We start from the raw sequence: 27,706 nt of genomic DNA on the forward strand, positions 1-27,706 counted from the left end.
GAGAGAGAGGGAGAGAGAATGGGGTTCAGCGTCCACTCGACACATACTGGGCCATTTCGGGATTAACATATGGTTCAATTTTATTTCCATAATTCGCTAGCGCGTAGGGGTCTTTAGCAGTGGGTGGAAACCGGAGGACCCGGAGGAAAACCCACGGGGCTGAACAGGCGACCCAACTCCTTGTCACGTTCAACCGGGGATCGAAACCACGCCACTTGACTCAATGACAGACTTTATGATACGTGCTAACCACCAACAACCAGGAAAGAGAGAAATGTGCTTTAACGTCCACTCGACACAAACTAGGTCATTTCGGGACTTACATATGGTTCAATTTTATTTCAATAATTCTCTTGCGCGTATGGGTCTTAGCAGTGGAAGGACCTGGAGAAAACCCACGAGGTCGGGCAGGCCACCCTACTTCTTGTCACGTACACGCGGGGAATCGAAACCACGTCAGTTGACTCAATGTAGCGCACAGTCCCCAACAACCAGGATCATACCATGGTCCCCAACAACTAGGGTTGCACCTTTTGCCCCTCAACATTAAAGATAATGCTTGAGAGTTATCAGATTTGTGCCCTGGTGACAACAACATGGAAGAAAGCATATATTATACCTACCGTCAAGGAAGTATAGATGATAAACAACGTCAAGTCGGTGAACAACGTGATAAGGAAACAATTACAGGTTGAGTTTTTTATTTATAAATGTGGCGCACATATGCTTTAGTTAGTCAGTGGTTTTTTTTTTCAATTATTTAATATTCAGTGATATTTGGTTTTTATTTATGTACATAAATACATTCAATGATTACATATAGTTTTTCTCGTACTATTCATCATATATTTGTCGAAATACAGCTATAAATCAGCGCTGGTGTGCCATCAAATCTCCCTTATAGCACAATGTATGATCCAGAAGTATGATCGTCTTCATTAGCCCAGTTGGGACAGGACGTTAAATCCCGTTTAATTCCTTTCCGTTTGAAGTTTATTATTGTCAGTCATCGCAAACCCATCATAATCCATTTAATACATATTGTATTGCATGGACAGGGGCAATGTACTTCCAACGGTTGCATTCTTTTTGAACAAAGTCATTATGATCTTGCTAACTTAAACGGGAGAATTTTCATAATCAGGCTGGTCTCCGATTTCACTGTGGTTACTCACTGTTAAATCAGTGTAGAGCGAAGCGTCCTTATTGAACCAAGTTACGTGTTTCGTACACTGTGCTGGAGATACCACCGTCTTTATAACATGTGTCCTTCTTTCTGAAATATATATTTATCTATATCAACATAAAGCAGTAACACTTCTTAAGATAACGTTATTTACTCGCCTAAAAGTTTATATGGATTCTGTTATTGTTTATTCTCGTCAAATTGACTTTAAAATATCTTCGTTTCGCTGTGAATATCCGGTAGTTCTAATTTTTATAGCAAGTACGTGGAAATAAAGGAATTCCGATCATCATATCGCATTATCCCTATCTTTTTTTTTTATTTTTAGCGTTCTCCATTCGCCGTGTTAGGAAAATCACTGACACTATTTTAATCAACTGTTTTGTTTAGAAATATAAATGTTATCCGCGGTAACGTAGGCCTGTATTGATAAATAATGATATAATAGTATATTATTACAGTATTCATGGGGATGGACAGAAATCTAAAAATGGGGTCAGCGAGATCATACGGTCAACTAGGGAAATGTTGCAAAAAATGGTCAGTCAAGTTCATATACCATTGAGTTTAGTTTCTATTCAACTTGATATTTTGGTCTTTTTGAGAAAAACAAAATGTAATTATGATTACTATGGTTACGCATGTAGTGCAAAGTAGAAATTTCCTCTTACAAAAAAATCAATTAAGTCTGCAACAAACGTGTCCAAGGTGTCAAATAACAGTTGACAAAACCGTAACAAAATTTACTGCAAAGTAAACCACGCGATATTTAACAATCAACGTTAAGTAGGCGTGCTAATTGGAGCCGAACGTCTGAATTACAGTGATATTGGATACAAGTTGGTTTTAAATATATGTCTATTTATAATGATATCGACCTTACCGTTTTAATATAATGACTACAAAAACTAATATGACCAGAAGAAAACATCCAACAACGCTTCCAACAATAACAGCCGTATCTATAATAAATATATCAATATCATCAGCAATAACAGGGCTATCAATAATACATATTATGTCAATATAATCAGCATTACCAGGGCTATCAACAATATATATATATATTAATATAATGAGTAATAACTGGGGTATCTATAATACATATATCTGAAATGAAATGAAATGGGTTTAATACCCAACTGTTCTGCTTCGACTTGGCTAAAATCAATATAAATATCAATATAATCAGCAATATCAGCCGTATCTATAATCAATATATAATCGGTAATGAGTGGGGTATCTATAATAAATATATCAATATAATCAGTTCTAGTTGGGGTATCTATAATAAATATATAAATATATAATATCTATAATAATAATATATCAATATCTATAATCAATATATCAATATCTATAATACATATATTAATATAATCAGCAATATCAGTCGTATCTGTAATAAATATGTCTGTATAATCAATATTACAACATTTTATTGTTAAGTTGGTTTATAAATCACAAAGTAACCCCAAAACTATCTTGTGCAAGAATGATATATATTTCAGCTGGGTTTACAGGGTGATCACCTTTTCCATAGATTCCATATTTGAGACTAATATTTTTGAATGGGAAATCAGTATAACTAACATAGTCTGACAATAAATAGAACATGCCCGCGATGAGTATCAATATGTATATTGTTTATTGTAAACTAAGATATGTGTTTCCTTCATTATGGCCTTGTTGATAAATTTTATTTCAGTTTTTATTTCACTCGTGCTAATGAGATTCCCCATAGAAGTAACGTGTGTGCCGCACATTATTATTTAATAAAAAGAAACTATTTTATAGAGATATTACTCGTTTTTCGACATAGATATTATAAAAATGTAATAGTCACCTGCTGTAACTTTATTTAAAACCAGGGCCATGGCTATAATATTTAAGATTATATATTCTGTTCTTCCAGATACATGTTCAGGCCCGTCGGTTTCTGTGGATTTTTCAGGTTTGGAACTGTCTAGATCAGTCGACTTTATTGTACTTCTAACAGTATACGCCCGGTGTTCTCTTGTAGGGATTGTGCTTCTGGTCGACAAGGCAGTTGTGACTGAAAATCATTTGAATACAGATTAAGGTTGTGATAGTCGTCATAAAAACTGATCAAGTAGGACGTTAAACCCTATTTCATTTCATTTTTATTTGCAAAAAATAACTCACAATGCCCAAAAAAGTTATATATAACTCAAACAAGTATCACGATATAGCTCACTATTAGCTTAACGGGTGTGCTGTCCATCAAACTACCTTCCGCCCAAGACTGACTACGGGTGTGACTGACCCGATTACGAGACACTGATGTATTATTTATTTGTGTTTTGTTATCAGCGTAAAATTATTGATTTATATGATATAACAATATCATTGATTACCTGGCAAGCATTCATACTGTATGTAGGAATATGTATAAAAATCATAAGTATGGCAAGAGGATATATTAGAACCGAAGTTATTTCTTCTGCCATCATCATCGTTTTCTATAGAGCAATATTTAAAATCTGGAATTGGTGTTTGAAAGTTACATGTCTTCTCCCCATTACATGAATCTATAAGATTCGAATGGATTGTGGCATTAAATCCAGGAAGACAGTCATCTGGGTCATAATCATCTATTAAACAGCAAGAATGATCAGGAACATAATAATATGTGAAGCCATAGTAACCGGAAATATTATGAATCCGTTTGTCTTTATCATCACACAATATTTTGTGCTCCGTACAATATCCATTTTTTGACCCATTACAAGCATAACTCTTCAATCCTGTTAAAGTAAGGTTTAAATAGTTAGTTATTCATGACCTGGCAGATAAAGAACACAAAAATAATAGTCTATTCACCGGCGAATTTCAGTTATGAATTACTCCTCACAGTACAAACATAAACTATTTGTATGTATATCAACTCTTAAAGAGTACCCATACAAATACAAATGCGCAATTGATATTGTCGATCATTGGAAAATAAAGTATCAGAATTTAATAGTTCCCCTATTCTCTTATCTTTGTTAAATAACTTTACTCTAACCAATATAAATATTATATCAATTTGAACTAACCTGTACTCATAGGTATGATAAGAAACAAAGCAAATATGGTTTTCATAATTCTTGATACTTCAACATGTACAATGTGTATATTACGTAGCAAACTATTAATAATACATGATAACACATGATATATGCGGTTAAACGTCTATGTTATTGTGCACTGATGTATGACAACCTGTCTATTTAAAGTTTGAGTTACACAGGTCTCCAGGATGTAAATTGCACATATAGGACGGACAGATGACCTAATGTTAAAGTAACGAAATGAAATTAAATGAGGTTTAACGTCCTACTGTTCTGCTCCGACTGGGCTAAAGAAGACGGGCATACGCCATACAGTGTGCTATGAGGGAAATTTGGCCCGGGCAGTGGCACTATGGCCCACTCTTATATCGAATTCCAACCGCAAAGGGATCTTTTACGTGCACGTCAATGTATACACGGGAACTCGTTTTTTCGTCTCATTCGAATGACTGGACAACTGTCCTTGTCAGATCCTCCGTACTGCACCACTGACAAGGTGAAACCACGTCAGAAAATCACAATGAACTGTTAAGGTAACAATATTATTATTAATTTATACAAACTGTATTATGGTCATCTTACAAACCTCCACATTTATCAAAAATAACGTGTGAAAACATTATTTTTTTAATTGGTTACTACCAATATAACGTTTATTTATAGTAGGTGATACACAATAGACATTGTTCAAGAATATTACAAGATAGCATAGCTTTAACTATTAGAATATCTAAACTTATATACAATTAATGAAAACATTTTATTCTGGCTTGAATAGACGTATCGTCGCTTTAATATAAATGTTGTTGGTATTAATGTTCCTCATTCAGTTGATTTAAGTGTGACAGGTAGAATGTCCACAAACAAATGTGAACGGACGTCCAGAAGGACAGGGGCGACAACATATTGCGACCACATGGAAATATAGGTGTATTAAAATGAACAAACAATAACTATATGTACACGCCAATGTAAAACAGCATTTTATACTTTACTTTCAATTCTCACTGCATCAAAATATTAACATTAAAAGGCATTTTATTTTTTTGCTTAACTATCGCCATATAAAAATTAACAAACTATAACTGTAATAAACTATGTGGACAATATATGATAAATAATAATATGGTGATAAAGATCATGTTTAGCGACAATACCAGCTAAATTACGGCAGTAGAGTGGAAACAATATTAGAGCGAGCATCGATCTTTGAGGCACGCCGCATGTAAGGCGAGCGGGCAAAGATTGAAAGTTATTTGTTAATTCCTCCTAATAAACTATGTGGGCGTAGCCGTGAAATATATATTGGGGGGGGGGTCCGCATCCCTAACCCTAACCCATTTTTTAAAACCCTAAAAATATAAACAAACACCATGTGGCCATGCTGTCTACCAAGACACCGCGTGCAAAGAAATATGGTTACGTTGCTGGCTGAGCGGGCGATAAATATTTGGTTTAGGCGATAACGTTTTTTGGGGACCTACATGCGATTAACTCTGATAAGTGGCAGAAAAAAAATTAACAAAATACTGACAGGCTAACTAGACACAATTTTATGGAACACAGTTACTTTTCACTTCACACATGTTTCCGGATGATTCTCTCTGTGTTTTATTTTAGCAATGTAAACCATATTGGGATATGTACAGGTTTTATACAGATAGAATCTTAACTAATCCTAATAATTGTTGTAAATAAATAGGAGTTTGGGCCTACTATGTAAATTTTTTGGGGGGTCCAAGTATATTCAGACCCCCCCCCCCCCGAAAAACAATTGGGGGGGGGGGGGGTCGGCCCCCAGCCCCGCCCCATGTGTGACGCCCATGTGTGGGCGATATATGATTTCCGGCTACACTAGGACTTCCCGGAGCAGACATTAGGCGTGTAAGGGAAGCAGGATGCGTCGGGTTGCTTGTCACTATCACTCCCGATTTCGATTACGTTATATCGACATAAAAAATATGAAATCAACAAACTATAATTTCAATACATTAAAATACAAAATAAAGCATGTTATCAATTATAAAAATGAAATGAACATATAAAATAAACAAATTGTAACTTACACATACATTATGCAAGAGCTAAATCTGCCTATTGCAAGTCTTTATTTAGGCATCAGATGTTATAGAAATTATTAATTAGACCTTTATTTACACGACAAGCTCAAAATCAACTCTGGTTACCCACGGATGACTTGGATACAGTTTGGATTTAAACAGTCGTCCATTTAAAATTAAATCAATAAATGGCGGACCAAGCTAACGTTTACCGTTAGTCGCTGATGTCACTACCGTAAACTTGTGATGAAAGGCCTGCCAAGTGAGGCTACCATAGACATTAAGCATGTTACTTGATAATCGAGAATATATGGGTGGAGTTATCGTCTGTCAATCAAACGATCGCCAATTCTCATAGACGGTGCAGACACAATTGATACCTATTTCTAGTCCAAATTTCCAACAGTGTCCTTTCCGTTCAGAACGAAGTAATCTGACTTAAATTTTCAACATTTTCTTTTTTTATCATCTATTTTTGAATTATTATAGCAAGAATGACCAACTCTTTATAAAACTCTTAACTAATGTATCTTTAAACATACTAAAATACAAATCTATGTCATCATGTATCTGCAAAATAAAGCATTTTCGAAAAATGAAATGAACATATAAAATAAACAAATTGTAACTTAAACACAAATCCATGTCTTCAATTATCTGCATAAACAAGAGACTATATTAAAATAATAAAGTGTCTTAAATTCTAATTTCATTTACCATCTGTTGTGGTTCGCATTACAGCCGGAGCTTTCACTTGTAGGCATACACACATGACGTACAAGGAACAAACTATAAATATAATTTGTTAAAATAGTTTACTACCCTATACAGAATAATACTACTATCGTGTTTGTTTGTAATTGTACGAACATCAGTTCTGAAACTACCCACAAGTTTGATGACCCGAAATGGGAAAATTTTCATAGTTAGATTGCCGTTCAGAAATATTGGAGTAATCTCCCCTTTCATCGTCGGCTATCTCGTATTGAACATCTTCCTGTGTATGCTCTCCCTGGACATCACCAGTCTTCCCGTTGGTTATGCCCCCAATATGGTTGTAGTCATTTGGAATTTCTGTCTTCCTGTTTTCGTACAAGTGGTTATAATCAGTTTTTGGAATATCATTCTTGTCACCATGAAGATGGTTATAGTCAACGTCAGGTTTGTCAACCTTCGACCCAGAAATATGGTTATAGTTGGCATTGTGAAGTTCTTCTGAATTCTGTGTCTTAGTATTTACCATACCAAGATGATTATAGGCTCCACCTGACTGATCATCGACAGGTAGTCTGTTGTTATTATCATGTAGATGGTTATAATCACCACCCATTTGCCCCAGATAGTTGCACGTGTTACCAGTTGTCATTGAGTTATTGTTCTTGGCATCGTGTAAATGATTGTAATCGTCCGCTAATTTAATCACGTTTACAGATGGAGAATTATCGTTCTTGAAAATAACATTATTGTATCCATCGCTTGGTGCTTCGTATACTGGATTGGAGACTCTTGGGCTGCCTTTGAAGCGACTGTCAATAAAAGTCCGCATTGTTTTTCTACAAAGACATAAAGTGAATTTGTGAAGAGACTGTTCAATAATAATAATAATAATAATAATAATAAAAACTTTATTTAATGAGGCAACGTATTTAGTTTGAAAAAAACTAATCTTCCATAAGTCCCTCCTAAACTACAAAGACATAATGATATATACATGTAAAATCATTTGAAATGCAATAGCATTTTAAAGTTGAAAGTTTGGGAAGTCACTCCTAAACTACAAAACATATACATTATACAAGTAGAATATAGGAAGAACACTATAATTACACCAAAATAAGATAGAATGCAGCTGCAAGTTAAAATAATAAGTATGTCATCAGTTGAATATTATGGTTTCTTCAGTGCTCAATATAAATGAGTTTTCAGTTTAATCTTAAAATTTTCAACATTTTTACACATCTTTATATCAAAAGGCAGATTGTTCCATAAAAGACATGAAGAATAATGAAAAGTACGTTTCATGGATTCCGTTTTGCATTTTGAAGAAAAAGAGATTTACTGGTCTGTGAACGGAGCAATAAAATAGGAATTTAGATAAAGTGGAGTATTAAATGTAATAATTTTAAATGATAAGACAATTTTATTATAAAGAATCCTCTGTGTGAGGGTAAGCCAACCGAGTTTAGTAAATAAAGAGGTGGACGGATTTTGAATTGGTGCATGAAGAATAATTCTTTAGTTATTATACTAAAAGATAGATCGAAACTGAATATTCATAAGACGAACTGATTGCAAGTATAATGCATATGTTGATGGAAGTATATGCTTCCATTCTTAAAGACATTTTAACTGTTCTACTTGCACCAATTCGATTTGTCCTCTAAAGCTAAAATTAGATGATCTTTATTTTAGATATTTTATTTGTTTCATTTCCCACCCGACATATTAAACGTTCTTACAAATCATGTATATATAGAGCACGTGTATTTATAGAATTTGTATCCATTACTGGACCTAATATATACAAATTACACATCACCGTTTCTATTGTCAATTAAACCTAAACTTCGACAATCTATATTTATCTGAAATGTGACTTCCTTAAAAGAAATGTGAGGTGTTTGAACTAATTAACCATACGGTTAAGACATAGGCCACTGCGTAACGGCAGAGTTGGATTCCAGAAGCTAGCGGTACTACTCATCCGGCATCCCAAAATACATTTCAGATAAATACTACACCAACTGACAACGTTATCTACTAGATAAATTAGCTTTACATTAGGTAAGGCAGGCGTGGAATATACAATTATAGTAAGTAGTAAGTTTAATTCTTGATAAGCTACACGATTGCAAGATTTATTGTGTGGATGGGAAGTGAATATAAATTCAACATGTAATTAACAAAATCATGTGACCTTTAACACCAAAATCCAAGGAGACGAGGTTGTGATGAGGATTTAATTTTGTGTTTAACACTTTTAAGTGACTTGCCCATAATAATTCGTGGGCTTATTGTACATGGAAATTGCAGTCGACGATTTGATAACTAGTATAACATTACTTGAATTACACACACAGCAATTTATTTTCAATCTCTGCTATCCTTACCGTTTTAGTATGACGACTACAACAATGATAACTAATATGATCAGAAGAATACATCCCACGACGCTTCCAGCAATAGCAGCCGTATCTACTGTAATAAATATATCAATATAATCAGTATCAATATCTATAATGTATAATATGTCGGTATATGGAAATCAGTATTAATAAATAGAACATGTCCATATTTGAGACTGATATGTTGAATTGGAAATCAGCATATATAATCTGACAAATAAATATAACATGCCATTTTATACAGACTCCGCGATGAATATCAATATGTATATTTTTTAATGTAAAATAAGATATGGGTTTCCTTCATCATAACATATGCCGCGCTTGGAGGCGTTACCATTGTTATTATTAGTATTTAATTAAAAGAAAGTATACAGATATTTCTCGTTTTTCGACATAGATTACCTGGTGTATCTTTATGTAAAACCATGGACATAGTATTTAAGATTTCTTCTGTTCTTCCAGATCTATCTTCAGGCGTATATGATTCTGTGGGTTTTGCAAGTTTGGAATTGTCTAGTTCAGTGGACTGGATTGTACTTTTATCCGTATATATCTGGCGTGTTACAATACTTGTGACTTCTTGTCTTGTATTGATTGTGCTTTTGGTGGGTAATGTAGTTGTGGCTGAAAATCAATTTGATACAGAGTATTGTTATTCTAAGTAAATATTAAGTTATTCCACGTTATATAATATTTAACCATACTCTTAATAAGTATATATATTGACTAGATGATATATAGTGTATAATGTTAAACATTACCTGTCAAACATTCATATAGTATGTAGGAATATGTATAACGATCAAACGATTCATTGTATGTTCCAACCCAGTAAGTAATTATTCTATGACAACTTTGAATATCTGGTTTGGGAGTTTGAAAGGTACATCTCTGCATCCCATTACAATGATCCGTAAGATTCGATGCGACTGTGACATTAAAGTCAAGAAGACAATCACAAAAATCATTATAGTACTTTCCACAATAGCTGCTGCACGGATCAGGTGAATATTTGAAGCCATAGTGCGCCGACATTATATGAATCCTTTTATCAGCATCACAAGACAGAATGTGCCCCGAACTCGGTTCACCACAAGCATAACTCCCGATTCCTATAAAAGAAAGATTTAAACAGTAATGTATTAGCTGTCGGGAAAATTTAAAACAAATATGATGGTCTCCCGGTTTTCAGTGAATGATGTAATAAGAAGTATCAAGGATATAATTATAACCGTTAATTTATGTTAAAATGCATGTTACGCACACAGATCTATATCTCTTCTGAGACTATTTCCTAGGGAAATCAACATTCCCAACAAAGAAAGTTTATCCTCTGGGCTGTTATTAACATTTGACACTATTCACCTGTGGATTGTTATTGCAACATTCCTTACCAGCATAATGAGGGAGCCACTGTGGCTAAGTGGAGGATGCGTGTTCGATCCCTGCATTGACCGGGAAAGTTCATTGGTATTTTCCGACGTGGTTTCCCCTTGTCAGCTGTCTAGTCGTTCGGATGGGACGAGAACCGAGGCCCCGTGTAAACAGTGGCGTGCACGTGAATTCGACATAAGAGTTGGCCGTAGTGCCGCTGCCCGGTCAAAATTTGCCTGATAGTACACTGTATGGCGTATGTCTGTCTTCATTAGACCAGTCGAAACAGAACAGTAGGAAGTTAAAGGACAATATTGGTGTCAGTCATTATAAAATATGTGATAGAACTGGTTAAATACATCCCAAATATAACTTGTAACGCAGAGATCATTGCTATGGGAGATGTGTAACAAGCACGTGAAGAAACGGGAAGTGACGACAAACATGACAAACACGAGTTATCCTACTATATAACTGATTTTAGCAACGAGCGATAACAGACACGCGATCGAATTTCATTTCACTGATAATTCAGTTGAAGATGAAAAACTATTTTATGAGACGGTGAGAGGATATCTGACAATTCAAAAAAAAGAATTGGCTGTCATTAGATAAAAGATAACGAACAAATTAGAAAAAGTCCGTGCATTACCATGTTTTTATTAAGAACAGAATGAATAAAAACGGGGGAATGCACGTGATTTTTCTATTTTTCTCGTGTTCCCTTATCAAGTGACAGCCAATTCTATTTTTGAATTGTCAGATATCCTCTCACCGTCTCATAAAATAGTTTTTCATCTTTAACTGAATTATCAGTGAAATGAAATTCGATCGCGTGTCTGTTATCGCTCGTTGCTAAAATCAGTTATATAGTAGGATAACTCGTGTTTGTCATAGTTGGCGTCACTTCCCGTTTCTTCACGTGCTTGTTACACATCTCCCATAGCAATGATTTCTGTGTTAAAATTATATTTGGGATGTATTTAACCAGTTCTATCACATATGTAATTATGACTGACACCAATATTGTCCTTTAAACCACATTGCATTCCATTTCTTACCAGAAAAACGATCAAAAAGTTACCAGTGACCAATTCGTGTGGGATTTGGCTTTACAAAGATACGTTAGTACAGGTTTGTGGATGAAGAAACGATATGTCAAGGTTGACATTGCCTTATTTCAGATGGGCACTAGCACCAGAGCCACACGAAGCAGCATTGCCATGAGGCGGAGAAGGATCCTACATACATGATCGTCTCCATGCGGCGACATGGTGTGTGTGTATGTGTGTGTCTTTTTGCGATAGACACACCGTTCTAATATTGTACTCCTCGTTGCTACGTCCTTCGTGTAGTTCATTTGCTTGTGTCGGTAAATGTTTTTAATAAGTGTATCACTTTGGTGTACTGAATAAGACATTATTTATTTATGTTTTGATAGCAACGTAAAACAAAAGTAATGTTTTCATTATTCTATTATACATAAAAATGTTAAAACTTACCTGGCAAACACACATAATAGATATAGGAATATGTATAAAGATCTCGACCATAGGCTTTATAGGCCGTAGTTTCACCAAGGCAACTTTTAACGTGTGGTATGGGTGTTTGAAAGTTACACGTTTGAAGCCCATTACAAGAATTCATAAGGTTCGATTCGACCGTGGCGTTAAAATCAAGAAGACAATCACAAGAATAAGATTTATACCCGCAATCGCCACTGCACCTTTTGTACGAATATTTGAAGCCATAGTGGGCCGAAACAATATTTATCTTTAGTTCATCGTCACAAGACAGTTCGTGCTCATATTCCTCTTCGTCACTCGGTCCACTACAACCACGACTTGTTAATCCTGTTAAAAGAGATTGAATTAAATAATAATTATCGAACTTTCTCTGTGTGTATATGACAAATGCACGTTATTTGTAAATGAAATAAATATTAGCTTTGACACAAAACTAATATTAACAAACCTGTAGTCGATGGTAGCAGAAGAAACACAGCAAATAATATGGTCTCCATAGTCTTGCTTCTGAAACAAATTCAATCTGTATATGACATAGCAAAATATTAATAATACTGACTCGAAGTTATAATCTGTTAACACAATAACTATTCTATTTGCAAACACAAGTGGTCTCATGACTTTAAATATACAGGTATGTTATTGTGAACTTTTCGTGTATACAAACTGTTTTGTTATAGTTTGAGTTACACAGGTATATCAAACAGGATATAAATTACACATATAGAATTAACAGATGAAATAATGTTAAAGTAACAATATTATTATTGTTTAACGTCAACTCGACACAAACTAGGTCATTTTGGGACTAGCACATGGTTCAATTTTATTTCAATAATTCGCTTGCGAGGAAATCGGGGGACCCGGAGATAACCCTCGAGGTTGGACAGGCGATCCTACGCATTGCCATGTACAACCGGGGAATCTAAACCACGCCAGTTGACTCGATGGCAGACCTTATGATACAGTGCGCACGTGCTAACCATTCGGCCACCCAACACCCCAAAACTGTTAGAATTTATAAGATAATATATACTGAACAATTAGTATGAATAGACTGATGAATGAAAAGAAATTATTCTGTCTTGAATAGACGTATCGTCGCTTAAACATGTTCCTCATTCAGTTGATTTAAAATGAAATGTGGTTTAACATCCTACTGTTCTGCTCCTACTGGGCTAATGAAGACGGGCATACGCCATACATTGTGCTATGGGGAAATTTTTCCCGGGCAGCGGCGCTATTTCGAATTCCAACTGTCAAATGTGTACACGGGACCTCAGTTTATCGGTCCATCCGAACGATTATATATTGTCCCTTACCTTCCTACACCATGCACTGACATGGAGGAACAACACCGGAAAATCGATGAATTTTCTCCGCCAACGCAGGCATCGAACACGGGGCCTTCAGGTTAGCGAGCCAGTTCATTCAAGTAGTGTGGGTTTATTACAGGCTACTGACAAACAAATATTTTCAAATTATTTAATTTTCTTTTTAATTTGTTTTTTTTTTTTAAATCTACAATTTGCTATCATTAGCCAAGTATTTATTCGTCTATACAGGTTATGTTTTAATTTAATCTTTAAATCTATACCCCTCTATCATTTGGCTATACCTAATCAGCTGATTTGTTGAATTATCTCTGCTATATAACAGACAGTAAATATATCCGCAAACTTTGATCTATTCCAGTTGAATAATACTAAGGAAGATTTATAAAATATAATACTCTCCGTCTTAAGTGGGTGACTGCACTTGAATAATACGTAGGAAAATGGGGATTCACACATGTCATACAAAAGGTTATTTGAAAGATGAATGTCGTATATCCTAAATGAGCACGCCGAGTAACACCCGGTTTTCACGTGGGCCAATACTGTCACGAAACCTCCTAATTACCAATTCGTAGATAAATCGTAGACAGTTCTTGAAGTTCGCAAGTGATTTTTGAAACAAAATCTTTCGTGACTCTTTTTATGTGGGCTACGGATCGTCCCGAATCCAATCTTTGTCCGGTTCGCAGATCAATCGTAGACGGTTCTTGAAGTTCTTAATAGATTCTTATTTTGTTCTTACACATTCGTGTTGTTTAAAGCAGTTCGACCACGAACGTTTTTGAAAAACAAAAAATTTCGTCGTCGACGGTTTACAAATTTTGAAATTCTTAGATGTATCGTCCATAACAGCTTCCTATTCGATTCGTAAACTTTTCGTAGCTTTATCGGCATCATTCGTGGAGAGCGTGTGTATTCGTAAATGAATTCGGCATATCCTTAACTCATTCGTATCTTTCTGCAGTACTTTGTTAATACTACCGGGTTTCCCTCGTGGCTTTTTGTCACGTAATACTTCACCCATTATAGCTTTATTTTTTAAACTTAAAAACATACACATCCCATTAATTTAATGTGTCTCGTCTAAACATGTTGATAAAGGAATTCAATTTCCCCGCCCTGTATACTGAATGTGTTCAATTGCATTTCGTTTCAATGTATTAGCGATTTTATCTATTAGACATGCATTATCCAATAGCTAAATCTGCCTATTGCAGGTCTTTCTTTAGGCCTTAAACGGCGTATGGTTGCATTCTTTTGGGCCTTAAAATATACGAAAATGGGTGTCTAAACGCACACATGTAAAATTAATGTATATAAAGTGATTTAGATTCATTTAAAAAAATAAAAAAAATATTGTAATTTCTAATCAGTTATGTTTGGAGAAATACTCTTTTACGTCTTCTTACTCCATTCTACACGGTATTTTTTTTCATTATTATTATTTTGTCGTATTGTCTGGTTGGATATGTGTGTCTTTGTTCATTACAAATGGCGCCCGAAACAATAGATTACACAACTCTAGTACTGATATTAAAACGTCCTTTGTGTCATAAATATTAGATAGTAGGATCCCATAATTTCATAACAGGATAACAGCATCAATATTGAATTCCGATTCGTATTTTTAATTTCGAATAATATGGACAATGTAGTGTTAGAGATTTAGCTCCTTTAAATGTTATATACACTATAAATTAGACATTTATTAACATGACAAGACCATAATCAACTCTCGATGCCAACTGATGGGTCCTATTGTCAACAGATTCGACGGCTAAGGCTTTGTTTATTATCGTAACAACGGTAACAATGACAATCCAGACTACAGGGGGTTTAAAATAAAGATTTCTCTGCTCAGAATGAAGTAATTTGAAGAAATATCCAGCAGATTCCTTTTACATTATATACTTTTTAACTATTATAGCGAGAACTACCAGCTTTTTATCTAATCTTTCATAATGCCGCTTTAACTTATGGCGGTATATTAAATTCTAACCTCTATTCATGTAATTAGGGTTTCACACTGCGTAGCCAGTGTGAAACACTATTGTTTTTGTTCGGATTACTATTCTTATTATTATTATTATTATTTTTCCATTTGAGCATATCTAAGAAACTACTTGTTGGATCGATTCGATGTCTTTGGTTTTACTGGGAAAGTGGGTTTGACTTAAATTTTAAATCTATTTCCAACGTTCTGCGACAATGCGAAATGTCTGAAATCACCGAAGTTGTCGTTTTTCGATATTTTGCCGTAATGTTATCAATAATTGTCGGATTGTAATATTTGATACATTTTGACATAGCCAGAGACAAGGCACATAGCCAAGGTTCTTTGGATTTTTTTATTTTCGACGAATCTTCGAAGATATTAGGCGCCAAATTTTGAAAATTTAAATTTTTACGAAAAACTTTTTTATTAATGAATATTTTTGTGTGGTATTTTACCAAGGGTTAAAGGGTCATCTGATTTGACAAAAAATGTCAACATTTTTTGTCACCGTATCTTTCCTTAACCCCCATTGGCTAATTCAGTTTTTCAGTCCTGGATTAATTATTTATTGTTCGATTTGTATAAAACAAAGTTCATATGTTCCGCGGTCCAAAATGTCATTTTTCTTTTGTTACCGGTACATTTTCCTTTCGGCAACGGAAGTAACAACTTTAGCAAAAACTGCAATTTTGAGAGTTCGGTACCACTTTTTGAAAGCAAATATTTTTTTTCAAATCTGGTATGACTGAAAGAGTTTGTCTTGTTAATGCGCAGAAATCATCGCGCTCAGTTTTTTTAATTTTTATTTCGTTTTCGGATCATTTTGATTTAAAGGTGAAAAAAGGTGAAAAAATGAGCTATTCACAACCCATTCAGGCTTTTCATATTTTAAAATATTTCTTAACAACTTTCATAAACTAGTAGCAATAATCCATACAAAGAGAATGTATGTGAAAATTAATTTGTAATATGAACAGTTGCCGAGAAATGGGCAATTTTGTATGAGTCACTTTTTACGCTAGGTTGCCTGTATAAGAGTCAATTATTATTCGATTTTCATAAAAGTGACACCATTTGATGCGTAATGTAAATTTTAAGAAGGTCAAACCAATTTAACATTTTCAATGTCACCGGAAATGACGTAATTTGGGCAAAAATTGTATTTATAACCTTCAAAACCAGTAATTTATTCAAATGAGTCTTATTTGTTATTTGTTTAAAATTTTTATATTTGATTCCAACCAACTAATAGAATGAACCCCAAACGATCATATAGATATCACAAAATGGTTTCTAACTTGTTCAGTTGCGGAGAAATAGACGATTTTCAACAGGTAACTTTTCAAGGTTTTTGGTCCATAAAAGTGTCAATTATTATTCGATTTTCATAAAATTTTCGTGTTTGATACCTAATGCCATTTACGATTTCATACAAGTAATTTAACACTTTTACTGTTACCGGAAGTAACGTCATTGTGGCAAAAACTGTATTTTTAGCCTTCAAAACAGATATTTTATTCAAATGAGTCTGATTTGTATTGTTTTTAAAATTATGATATTTGATTCCAATCAACAAATAGATTGAACCCACACGATCATACAAATACCAAAAAATGGTTTCTAACTTGTACGGTTGCAGAGAAATAGACGATTTTCTACAAGTTACTTTTCAAGGATTTTGGTCTATAAAAGTGGCAAATATTATTCGATTTACATAAGATTTTCACCATGTGATGCCTTATGCTATTTCTGATTTCATGAAACTAATTTAACAATTTCATTATCACCGGAAGTAATGTAATGTTGTCAGGATCACTTACATGTAATGAATGTATACAATGAATTGATATTGCCGGATTTGGTTGATTCTGCGTACATAGTACGTGATGTGTGCAATGCTTAAATGGAAACCTGTTTAATGGTTTCATCGGTACCGGAAGTGACATATGTTCAAGGGTAACGGGGCACCGGTGAAACCCGTCATTACTGCATCGCAATTCTAGTTTCTAAATTAAGATTATGTATAATCCAATATCTTTATTTGTTCAGCGTCAATATGTATTCTATTTCTTCTTATTTCTATTATTAATATTATTAAATCAAAAAAATGTACTTTTCATTGACGCTTTAGCTAGAGTGGTTCATGCATAGAACTAAAAATCCAATAAACGAGCTATATTTGGGGCTTATTTTAACAAAAATGATAAGACTCACCATAAAATCATCATTCATTAACAATTAAACTATTGCTAATTTGGATATTTGTGTGATTTAACCATTTGAATGGGACTTTCTAATATGTGGAAAAGTTGATCGACCAAGTGGCGTTTCTTGGTCACATCAAAGTTTCAATTTTTGCTCTGAAAAACGAATTCTTACTTTCCGCAGTCGGAATTCATTGTTTTACGTACATACAATTAACGATTGAATTTAACATTTGTACGCGCGCGCTGTCCTTAGTGAGAGAGAGAAAGAGAGAGAGAGAGAGAGAGAGGGGGTTGTCTGTATTTATCAGTTACCATGAGCTAATTTCTGTTTTATAGCTATTGTTCTTGAAAGTAAGACGCACAATTTATGCATCGTGTCGCGTTTTCATATTTTTAATAATTATGAAACAGTCAATGCGCGTCTTTTTAGTTATATTTCAGTTCTAGAAAAGTGCGTTGTTGCAGGATTTATAATAATTGAAATGTTTTGTAACCACCATGTTAGAAATTGCAAATGCAGTTTTTACTCGCGAAAGCATAAAGATACTAAACACAAAAAACGGCATGGCCATAATGGCACATCATCCTATTAAATTTGACACAAAACCGGAGGCCAAATTCGCAACGCCCTAAAATGATTAGAATCCGAGTCTTGTGACCAGTGAAGTAATTTTATTTTAATCATACAAGTCTGGTTAATCGAGACTAGGGAAAATAATTTCGTTCAATTAATTTCCAGTCTCAAATTTTTTCTGCGTATTTAGAGCTAGCAACAATGTAACTTCTAAAGTAACTAAAGCGCCCACTAACAACAGAGTTTTACGGTTAAATAAAAGTAACTATCACAGTCTTGCAGTGTCGGTATGTTGCCACGAGAGTGGATTTAAAAGATAGAAAAAGGGCGAAACTACGCGAGTTGACTCTGAACCGAGAACCGTTACAATAATAATATACGTCATTGGTTACAATCAACTAACTTAGAAATTAAATCGCCGAGTTTTAGCCAAAATTTTAATCCAGTTCGTAACTACTTATTTTTAAAAGTCCAACGAGTAAAAAACAATTTTTTACATGGCCTCATTGATAAATAAGTGAATGGATATTGTCACATGAATATCTATTTTGGGCGACTGTTTGCTGCACGAGCGAGCCCGTGAGAGCACTTTTCTATGGAAGCCTATTGCGGCCATTTCAGAATCTCGTCCCCTCGCCGCGAGAAGTCGAGGGCGAGAACACGAGAAGACGAGAAGTCGAGGGCGAGGGAGCGAGAACGCGAGAACGCGAGGGAGCGAGAAGTCGAGGGCGAGGGAGCGAGAGAGCGAGAACGCGAGGAAAAAGGGCGAGAATACGAGGATCTCGCCTCGAGAACACGAGATTACTTTCACCTCGACTTCTCGTCTTCTCGTCCCTCGACTTCTCGCTCCCTCGTGTTCTCGCCTTTGAAAAACCTCGTGTTCTCGCTCCCTCGCCCTCGACTTCTCGCTCCCTCGCCCTCGACTTCTCGCTCCCTCGCGTTCTCGCCCTCGACTTCTCGCTCCCTCGTGTTCTCGCCTTTGAAAAACCTCGACTTCTCGCTCCCTCGCTCCCTCGCCTTTGGGTCAATCTCGTCCTCTCGTGTTCTCGCTCCCTCGCTTCGTCACAATCTCGTCTTCTCGTGTTCTCGCCTCGGAAGTGCAAGTATTAATTTTCGTGCGCAACAAAAAATCTTTCAACAATATCTATCAAAATGCAAATTTCATTTGATCAATTTCGGCATATGAAATTTACGTTTGTCCAGATTTTTGAATAACTATTTGTTACACACGAAATTAACTAATTATAGGATAAAAAAATTTGAAAAAAAGGAAAGTTTTGAGAGTAATTATTAAACAATGCATCTTGGTCGTATAGTCGGAATGGGGTTCATCCAACACGTAGGCCTACATTTTTGTCACTGGTTATAAAGTCGCAAAACTTGTATTTTAATTGTTTAATCTCATTTTTATATTAATCATGTTTTACATTTTAGTCAAAACGTGTGTTTTTGAGCCACGAGCAGACATTTGATTTTCCTATCTATGCTTATTATTATTACAGGTGATGAGCTCATTCGTGAATTTTTGGCGGATACACCAATATTGAAGTCTCTATATTATTATTTCTAAGACACACTATATCAATAAGGTAGGCCTTTCTTGGTGTGATTGTGTGGTATGGTGTGTGTGGTATGGTGTGTGTCATTGATTTTATGGAAATTTATAATGAATATTGAATCACAAAAGCAAAGAAATATGTTCTTCTAGAAAATGACTAAAAACATTTATTTTCGTTTGTTTATTATTAATTCAGTGAAAGGCAAATAAGAAGAATTCTTAAAAAATATGGTCATAGGCGAAGAGGTGGAAATGACGAAGAGTCTATAACAGCTGCTATAAGAGTAGGTGTGAAGCCTACGTAATAGGCTAAATTTTTCCATCCGAAACCTTACATATCTTGTGAAGAAATGACCCCGGTTTACAGAAAGTGGGAATAACGAGAATCAACAGCAATATCCCACACCCCACGGTACAGTCTGTAGTTACTGTTATATAATCACTAGGGTCGTATTAAGGGTAGGGGAGAGCGGAGCACAGTGGGCATGATTTCTTTTTTTTAGTAAATTGACCAGAATTGAAATCCTACAGAGAATCAAACTATGTACTCAGTTGAAGCCAGTCATATGTTTGATTTAATAGTGCTGTTAAAAAGTTAATAAATTGAAACTATTTCTGTGTAGATCATTGTAAAACCAAAATTTTTTTTGACCCAATGTGCCCCGTATGTGGGGTACACTGGGTCACACTATGGGACACAGTTGGCCATCAAGTATGTTTCTTAAAAAAAAATGCATAGAAAACACACTGAATTGACTGAAACTCATAAGGACTGTAAAAACTAATCTTTTAGTTCAAAATATGAATTTGTTTTAAGACTTGAACACAGATGCGCATCTGAAAATTAAAAAATCCCAACATAACATTGAATAAAAAATTCTTTAACAGAAGAAAAAAAAATCCTTTATGCGAAAAATTCCTATGACTTGTAAGTCAGTAACGATTCGTATCCTAGGTCCAATATTTCTTTAAAAACAGCTCAAATACCCAGATTCTTTCTAAAATGGACAGATGATATTTAGCTAAACTCGAAATGCTTATGCCCAGTGTGCCCCTCTGAAGTGTGTCCCACTGTGCCCCGTCATCAACCATGACAGAAAATCGAAAATGGCAGGAAGACATGTGATAGTATTATGAAACAAAATATTTCTAATGAGAGTCAATCACTGTCTACTTCACCTGGAATATCAAGTTTGTGGACTCTAACAAAATCTGGAGTAGCCAAGCAGTTTAACCAGTCCACTAAAAATTCACTTTTGCGTCACAAAAACGGTTAATGGCTGATAAATATCAATCAGTTTACATGAATTTATTGAATTTAGGAGGACAAATGGGGGCTATAAAGGGCAATTCCTCAGTGATGTCACAATTGAATTTTGCCAAAACAGTGTAAAATTACAAAGCCTGGCTTACTGTGCCCCATAGCCCACTGAGCCCCGCTCTCCCCTACTTTAGACTTATGGTCGCTTACTGAAGAAGTACCCAATTTTGGGAACAAAATGACAATACATAGTCATAAGACAGTTATTATGTAGCACGTTGCGTTTTTCGATGGCTTTTGCAATGAAAATATTAACAACAGAGTTTTTAGACAATGATTGAGATATCCATGGCGATTTTAGTTGTGTCAGATAGCTAAGACTATTCAACATTTGCTGATATTTTCAATGGTATCTTTAGAAAATTTAGTCGACCCCCAGCCAGATCTGTAGGCCTAAATATTTTTAAAGGGCTTGCGTTATAGCCTTATTAGCCTAATGGTTAACCATGCCTTGATAATGACCAATGCTTTAGATATAGGCTTCTAAATCCAACGGGGGGGTTGGGATGGCCTAGAGGTCTGGAGTGCCGCGCTTCGACCCCTAGCTGGCCGGTCACCTCTGGCTTGCGGCTGTGGTTTCGATCCCTGGTGTGAGCGTATGTGGCATGGAGATAGGGGCGCCTTCTCAACCTCGTGGGTTTCCTCCGGGCACTCCGGTTTCCTCCCACTGCTAAAGACCCCTACGCGCAAGCGAATTATTGAAATTAAATTGAAACCATATGTTAGTCCTGAAATGACCTAGTTTGTGTCGAGTGGACGTTAAACCCCATTTCTCTCTCTCTCTCTAAATCCAACTACTTTAATGGTTTGGCATGGAAATGAAAAAAAATTTCTTTTATTTCAGGAGGAATTGACTGGAAGTGGACGGTGCCTTGGTTACAGGGCTTTAGCGAAAAGACTCCTGTCAAAACATGGCCTACGTGTTGCTAGGTATTTCTATCATGTTCTGCAATGCAACTGCGTGTTAATGAAACTTGGCATTCTTGAACTTAGTAGTGTCTTAATCATAAAATGAAGGTCAAGCAGAGTTAGGCAATTTCATCGAAAGTTGATTACATTTGTCGCAAACATTTGAAAGCAGCCTCACCCCTACAGATTTGAACTGATAACAATAACACTTGGTATACATGTCCTCAAACGAAAATAAATTTAAATGTTAAACTATTTAACTTTTACATTCCAGTGTATAACTTGTTTCGCAACTTCCTGGACAGCATAGTACTTAAAAGCTTGACCACATTGCCAGCTCTAGTTAGTATCACCAGGAAACAATTAAGTAAGCATGTGATTCAGGTAGTCCCTGACAATTCACGGCTGCTTATGAAAGAGTGGGGGGCTATGTGCCCCGCCCCCTCCCCGCACCACTACACACACACACACACAAAAAGTCCTTTATGATAGCATTTACTTACATCGGTGCATACATTGTTTCTTGTGTGTGTATGAAATAGCTTTATTTAAAGTGATATTGCAGACAATTACATGTTATATTATGAAAAATGAAATATTTCTGAGTGGAATGTGGAAGGATTGATAAAATATCTATTTTGTTTCTAGTAATACGCATGTATTACTTACAGGGACAAGGTTTACACTTTATTAAAGTTAATGGACCCCGAAGGGGTGAACCTTCGCAAGAAACACCAACTGTCAAGGAGAATATATGTCAACAAAGGTCCAAACTATTTAATCCACATAGATGGGTATGACAAGTTGAAAGCCTATGGCTTTGCGATACATGGTGGAATATGTGGGTAAGAAAAACTGTATTATAATATGACTTCTTTGATAGGCACTTATAGTTATGGAACATATTAACACAAGGTACAATTTTATGGATGCTTAGTATTAAACTCAATAATTATGATTCCATGAAATTGTAGCTAGTGTTATTATGATATGCCCTTTTATCCTAATGAAACCACCTGCCAGAATTAAATAAAGTTTACTTAATAGATTATTATTAGTTTTTATTTTAATGTTATATTTCTCTGTGTCCTCAGATTTCCTCGCACTGCTAAAGATCTCTCCGCACAAGGAAATTATTGAAATGAAATTGAAAATTATTATGTTAGTCCCGAAATGATTTAGTTTGTGTTGAATGGACGATAAACCATATTTTTCTGTCGCTCTATTATTATTATACAACATTTATATAGAGCTATATTTCACATGAGTGTTCCGGTGCGCTACAATAAATGTAGAAAATATAAATCTATAAAATCAGTAAAAAATAAATAATATCTATAGAAAGATTAATTGGACTTAAAAGCTAATTTACAGAAAACTGTAGAGCTAACAAGAAGCAACCAGGAGCGCTTCGCCTGCGCTTTTATTAGTTTTATTTACATTTGTTTGGACCACTCAATAATAAAACAAGTTTTATAAAGCTTTAACAAAAAGAGAATAATGTCAACTTGAAATAATGAACCTTACAGCTTCACTAATAAGTTTATTTTGCCTGTTTTCAGTTTCTGAGAGATTGAAAATATTGTTAACAGCTCAGCATATCACAATAAGTTGTATTACAGATTAAGATTAACTATTTTCAAATATTCTAAACGAATTTTATGGCTTCGTGTTGGTAGAACCAACAATGATCCAGAGGTGGTTGCAGGCTATTTTTTAGAATATTTGCTTGGAATTGAAGGTGAGAGTAGAAGCATAATGTGAAATTTCTCACGAAACATTGAAATGTGCATCGATACAGAGAGAGAGGGAGGCATAGAATGCGACACTTGTGGCTATTGTACTACGCTGTTGTTATTGTGTTCCCAAATATTGTAGCATTCCAGTTTTTTCGTATGGTATTATTGACGAGGGCGAACCACGTGGTATCTTAAGAGATCTGTCCCTTTCAATGGCAAAATGATGCGTACATAATCGTAGGTTGTTAATCGCATATGATTATATTGCCCCTCGCCTTGCACGATGCTTTATGAAAGCACACACACACAAGAAACAATGTATGCACCGATGTAAGTAAATGCAATTAATTAATATGTCCCATCTATTTATTAGCATATAATAATACCCATTTTAAACTTATAGGAGTTCAATAATTGAGAATATCCAGAAGTCACTAAGATGGTATCATGGAGATGACATGGCTGGTGAAAAAAGCTTTTTGTATGGACCATCACCGGCAAATCAGGTAATTTTCTTTTATTAAAAAAATTCAAACTTTAGAATACCAAATACATTTTCAATTTAGTCCCTTTTATTCGCCCTTTGTCTGTCCGCCTTTCCTCAGACAGTCTGGCATCCACATATGCGTGTAAATGCTCTAGAGTTATGACCCATGGTCACTTTTTAAAATTTTGTGGTTGCTAAAGTTGTTATCCGATTCTCTTGAAATTTACGATCATTGATCACCCTTAATCAATCTGAACCTCTTGTGGACTCTTTACAAGCGTAAGTGATTAACCGATTGACTATAGTATTTATGTACATGAGATGAAGTGGCTGATAATTACTTTCAGAGTTATTGCCATTTATCACTTCGAAGACTGGTTTCAGTGGGGTACATCCCTAATCTGCCCAATCTGCCACGCCTACAAAAATGTCAAAATTGACATCGAATCCATTCACTTTTTTTGAATTGTTTGTTTAATTGTGGTTTCTGGGTATGATGTCTTGTCCATATATTTGTTTTTATGTAAATTATGTGTGGTGTAATCCCCCTGCAATTACTATATAAGTAATACGATCAGAAATAGTTTTGAAATGTTGCGATGCTATGTCTGAATCTTAAAATGCAAAATCTGACCGCAAAAAATGGGGCCACACCACAAATTCGGATCTACGCAAAAAACTTGTTGAGAAAAACTCGGTCTCATAAATTCACAGGTCGGGTGACGATTCCCCCTCCCCCTTTAACCACCGAACTAGTAGTGTCTTGTGAATGCTATCATTACCTTTGAAAGAATGAATAAATGTGACACCCTCTGTGGACTGCTCGGGTGAATTGTATGCTGTGGGTGTATGTTTCGTTGTCTAGCAATTTATCTTTGTTGAAGTTGTTACATGTTTAGTATATACCAATGATCGTCTCTTGTAGCGGATAGAAAGATTCTGGCGGTCTGCAAAACAGGGTGGTTGTCAGTTCTGGATGGATTTATTTAAGGATTTAGAAGCTTCAGGAGAGATTAATACCGAAAATGGCCAAAACAAGTGTGTATACATCATTTCAACATTTTTAGATCCATATACTGTTATGTGGACATGTGTTGTCATCATAGTGACCACCACTCTAGCAAGTGATGATATGTGTGGTTATTTTGATATGATATTGGATGATGAATATTGACAATTTTATACAAAAGGGTTGTTTTGTTACCCCAAAATACTGTATCGAAATAAACTTTAAATTGAATCTGAATGAAATTTAAATATGCAATATGTAAGATTTAGATAAAGATCTCGCCTGTCTATAATAGTTTAAAAATAGATAATGCAAAATGAATATATCGAAAATGTCGGTCAAATTACTTTATTATGAGCGACATTATGAATGTCTTCTTGCCTACCCATTGTCACTATCTATAATTAAATCTACAAACTTTCCTCTAATATACTAGAGGTTACTTGAGGTAACAATAAGCAATACAGAATAATTATATTCTTGACTTAACTTTTAATTGTTCTTAAGGGATAATTTTTAATTGTTCTTAAGGGGTAGTATTTAAGTGACACCCATTCATTCATTCATTCATTCATTCATTCATTTAGATGACTTCTTGGGGCCTTGTTTATGTAATGTTTATAGTTAGATTATCGGTAGTCAAACTTAGGTGCCAAGTTATAAAGAAAGGCTACTTGGCATATATTTATGATAGAGCCTCCATTATTAAGGTCCCTACAATGTAATACATTCTATAGGTATTGGTATTGTTTACCTTTTTTGATATGCTTGAATTAACTAATACTAATATAATATAATATGTTTACAGCAAAGTTAACAAGCATACATATTAGTTTTCATATTGATAATGCAGTATTGGTATCATTATGTCTTACAGAGAATGTTTCAGGTTTTGCTTCACAAATCTCATTCAAAAAGACTTAGACCAAATCCGTAAAGACTGGAATCAACATAAGATGAGACCAACTAAAGGGGCAGAGTGTCCTGCAGGCAAACCAGACTTGTTATATTTTACTCCACAATTGTTTGGTAAGGCGACAATCACAAGATTTAATATGAGAAATTATTTTCACCATATGGGGGTAGAAACTATTTGGTCATTATTTGATCATTAAATGAAAACTAAGCTGCTTTTATGTCATATATCAGATATTTTTGTGTGATTTTTTTTTTCATTTTAATATTCAGATACAGTTGATTACAAGACCGAAGTTGCTGTTGAAGATCTTGATAGTTTTAGTCAGTTTTGTAAATTTTATGGACCCAACGGTTGTTTAAGAGAATTTGAAAATGTATGCTCAGAATTGTTAGTGCAGGCCGGAAAAGAGATGCCAAATGATCCAGAAGAGGCATTAGAATTATATAGTTGGCTAAAAATGAGAAGTGACTAATTAAACATACAGTGTTTGTGGACCCTCTAGAGGGTACAATTTTTATATGATTTTGATGAAACTTGAAATGTATGGTTATAGAATATAACCCAAAGATCTTGATTTCTTTCGATGTGGTCCCTCTAGAGGTCACAATTATTATCCGATTTACAAAACCGTTCCACTGTATATTTCACTGTTACATAGTTATGATGGTTGAGCTCGAATTTCATAAAAATTGGACTGATAGTGTAAAAGTAGGTTATGTAATACCATGGTTGTTAATCATCTGGAGGTCACAATTTTTTTATCAAATTTTGATGAAAATAAAAATATGTTTTTATCCTATAGATCTTGGTTCCTTTTGATATATCGGAATGGTAATTTCCTGGATTATGACCCCTGAATGTCTGAAAATCCGTGTTGGCCAATTGTTGTTCATCTAGAGGATAGACTTTTTGCCTGATTTGGAATAAATGTTTAAATTTATCACCGTTACACAATAATGTCAGCTGATTTTGAATTTCATAAAAATCGGACTGAAACTGCTTGACAAACTAGCCACTCCCCGTACGCAATAAGGTTATGACCCTGTAGATGTCACAATTTTCTTTTTATCCGATCCAATTTCAGTGAAACTTAATTTTATTTCCTATAGATATGCTTTCATATTGATACTTGAGCGTATCGAATCGTAACTTGCCCGATTATGGCTCTTGATATTCCTTAAAACACATCTTATATTAGCTTGTTATCTGTCCATCTCTTGCAAAATGTGGGTGTATCTTGCCTGGCAACCGCTGGTCAAACAGTTTGGAAGACAAAGCTTTTATTGAAGGCCAAGGGTG

The 27,706-nt window shown here is 34.9% G+C and overlaps 1 protein-coding gene and 3 long non-coding RNA genes across 9 annotated transcripts in view; 2 read left to right on the forward strand and 2 right to left on the reverse strand.

Moving 5' to 3' along the window:
• Window positions 1-690: 690 nt before the first annotated feature.
• LOC126809942 (uncharacterized) lies at window positions 691-4,387 on the reverse strand. Its single transcript, XR_008786104.1, has 5 exons — window positions 4,249-4,387; window positions 3,565-3,954; window positions 3,033-3,242; window positions 2,070-2,148; window positions 691-1,276 (listed from the first exon to the last, which is right to left on the reverse strand). It is a non-coding gene; the product is annotated as an uncharacterized LOC126809942 (long non-coding RNA).
• Window positions 4,388-4,893: 506 nt separating this feature from the next.
• LOC126812498 (uncharacterized) overlaps window positions 4,894-27,706 on the reverse strand; it is a 37,215-nt gene continuing 14,402 nt past the window's right edge. The window contains exons 1-7 of one of the 3 annotated variants that reach the window (XM_056098932.1): window positions 13,674-13,803; window positions 12,800-12,858; window positions 12,328-12,678; window positions 10,213-10,563; window positions 9,854-10,075; window positions 9,434-9,521; window positions 4,894-7,876 (exon numbers count right to left, since the gene is read on the reverse strand). In XM_056098932.1, coding sequence (XP_055954907.1) covers window positions 7,207-7,876; window positions 9,434-9,521; window positions 9,854-10,075; window positions 10,213-10,563; window positions 12,328-12,678; window positions 12,800-12,858; window positions 13,674-13,696 — 1,764 coding nt within the window. In that variant the 5' untranslated portion in view covers window positions 13,697-13,803 and the 3' untranslated portion in view covers window positions 4,894-7,206. Of the gene's footprint in view, window positions 7,877-9,433; window positions 9,522-9,853; window positions 10,076-10,212; window positions 10,564-12,327; window positions 12,679-12,799; window positions 13,355-13,673; window positions 13,804-27,706 lie in introns of those variants that run through there. The other 2 variants (XM_056098933.1, XM_056098935.1) reach the window with 2 other exon arrangements.
• Window positions 19,170-23,077, forward strand: LOC130010838 (uncharacterized). 3 transcript variants are annotated; one of them, XR_008786109.1, is made up of 5 exons: window positions 19,170-19,568; window positions 19,968-20,054; window positions 20,220-20,307; window positions 22,189-22,274; window positions 22,925-23,077. It is a non-coding gene; the product is annotated as an uncharacterized LOC130010838 (long non-coding RNA). The 3 variants fall into 3 exon arrangements; XR_008786107.1 differs by lacking the exon at window positions 19,170-19,568 and adding an exon at window positions 19,575-19,804; XR_008786108.1 differs by lacking the exon at window positions 19,170-19,568 and adding an exon at window positions 19,575-19,748.
• On the forward strand, window positions 23,927-27,159 carry LOC130010837 (uncharacterized). 2 transcript variants are annotated; one of them, XR_008786105.1, is made up of 5 exons: window positions 23,980-23,994; window positions 24,396-24,498; window positions 25,405-25,517; window positions 26,366-26,517; window positions 26,677-27,159. It is a non-coding gene; the product is annotated as an uncharacterized LOC130010837 (long non-coding RNA). The 2 variants fall into 2 exon arrangements; XR_008786106.1 differs by lacking the exon at window positions 24,396-24,498 and having other exon boundaries at window positions 23,927-23,994.

The sequence above is a fragment of the Patella vulgata genome, chromosome 2 (assembly GCF_932274485.2).
Source record: "Patella vulgata chromosome 2, xgPatVulg1.2, whole genome shotgun sequence".
Classification (NCBI taxonomy): domain Eukaryota; kingdom Metazoa; phylum Mollusca; class Gastropoda; family Patellidae; genus Patella; species Patella vulgata.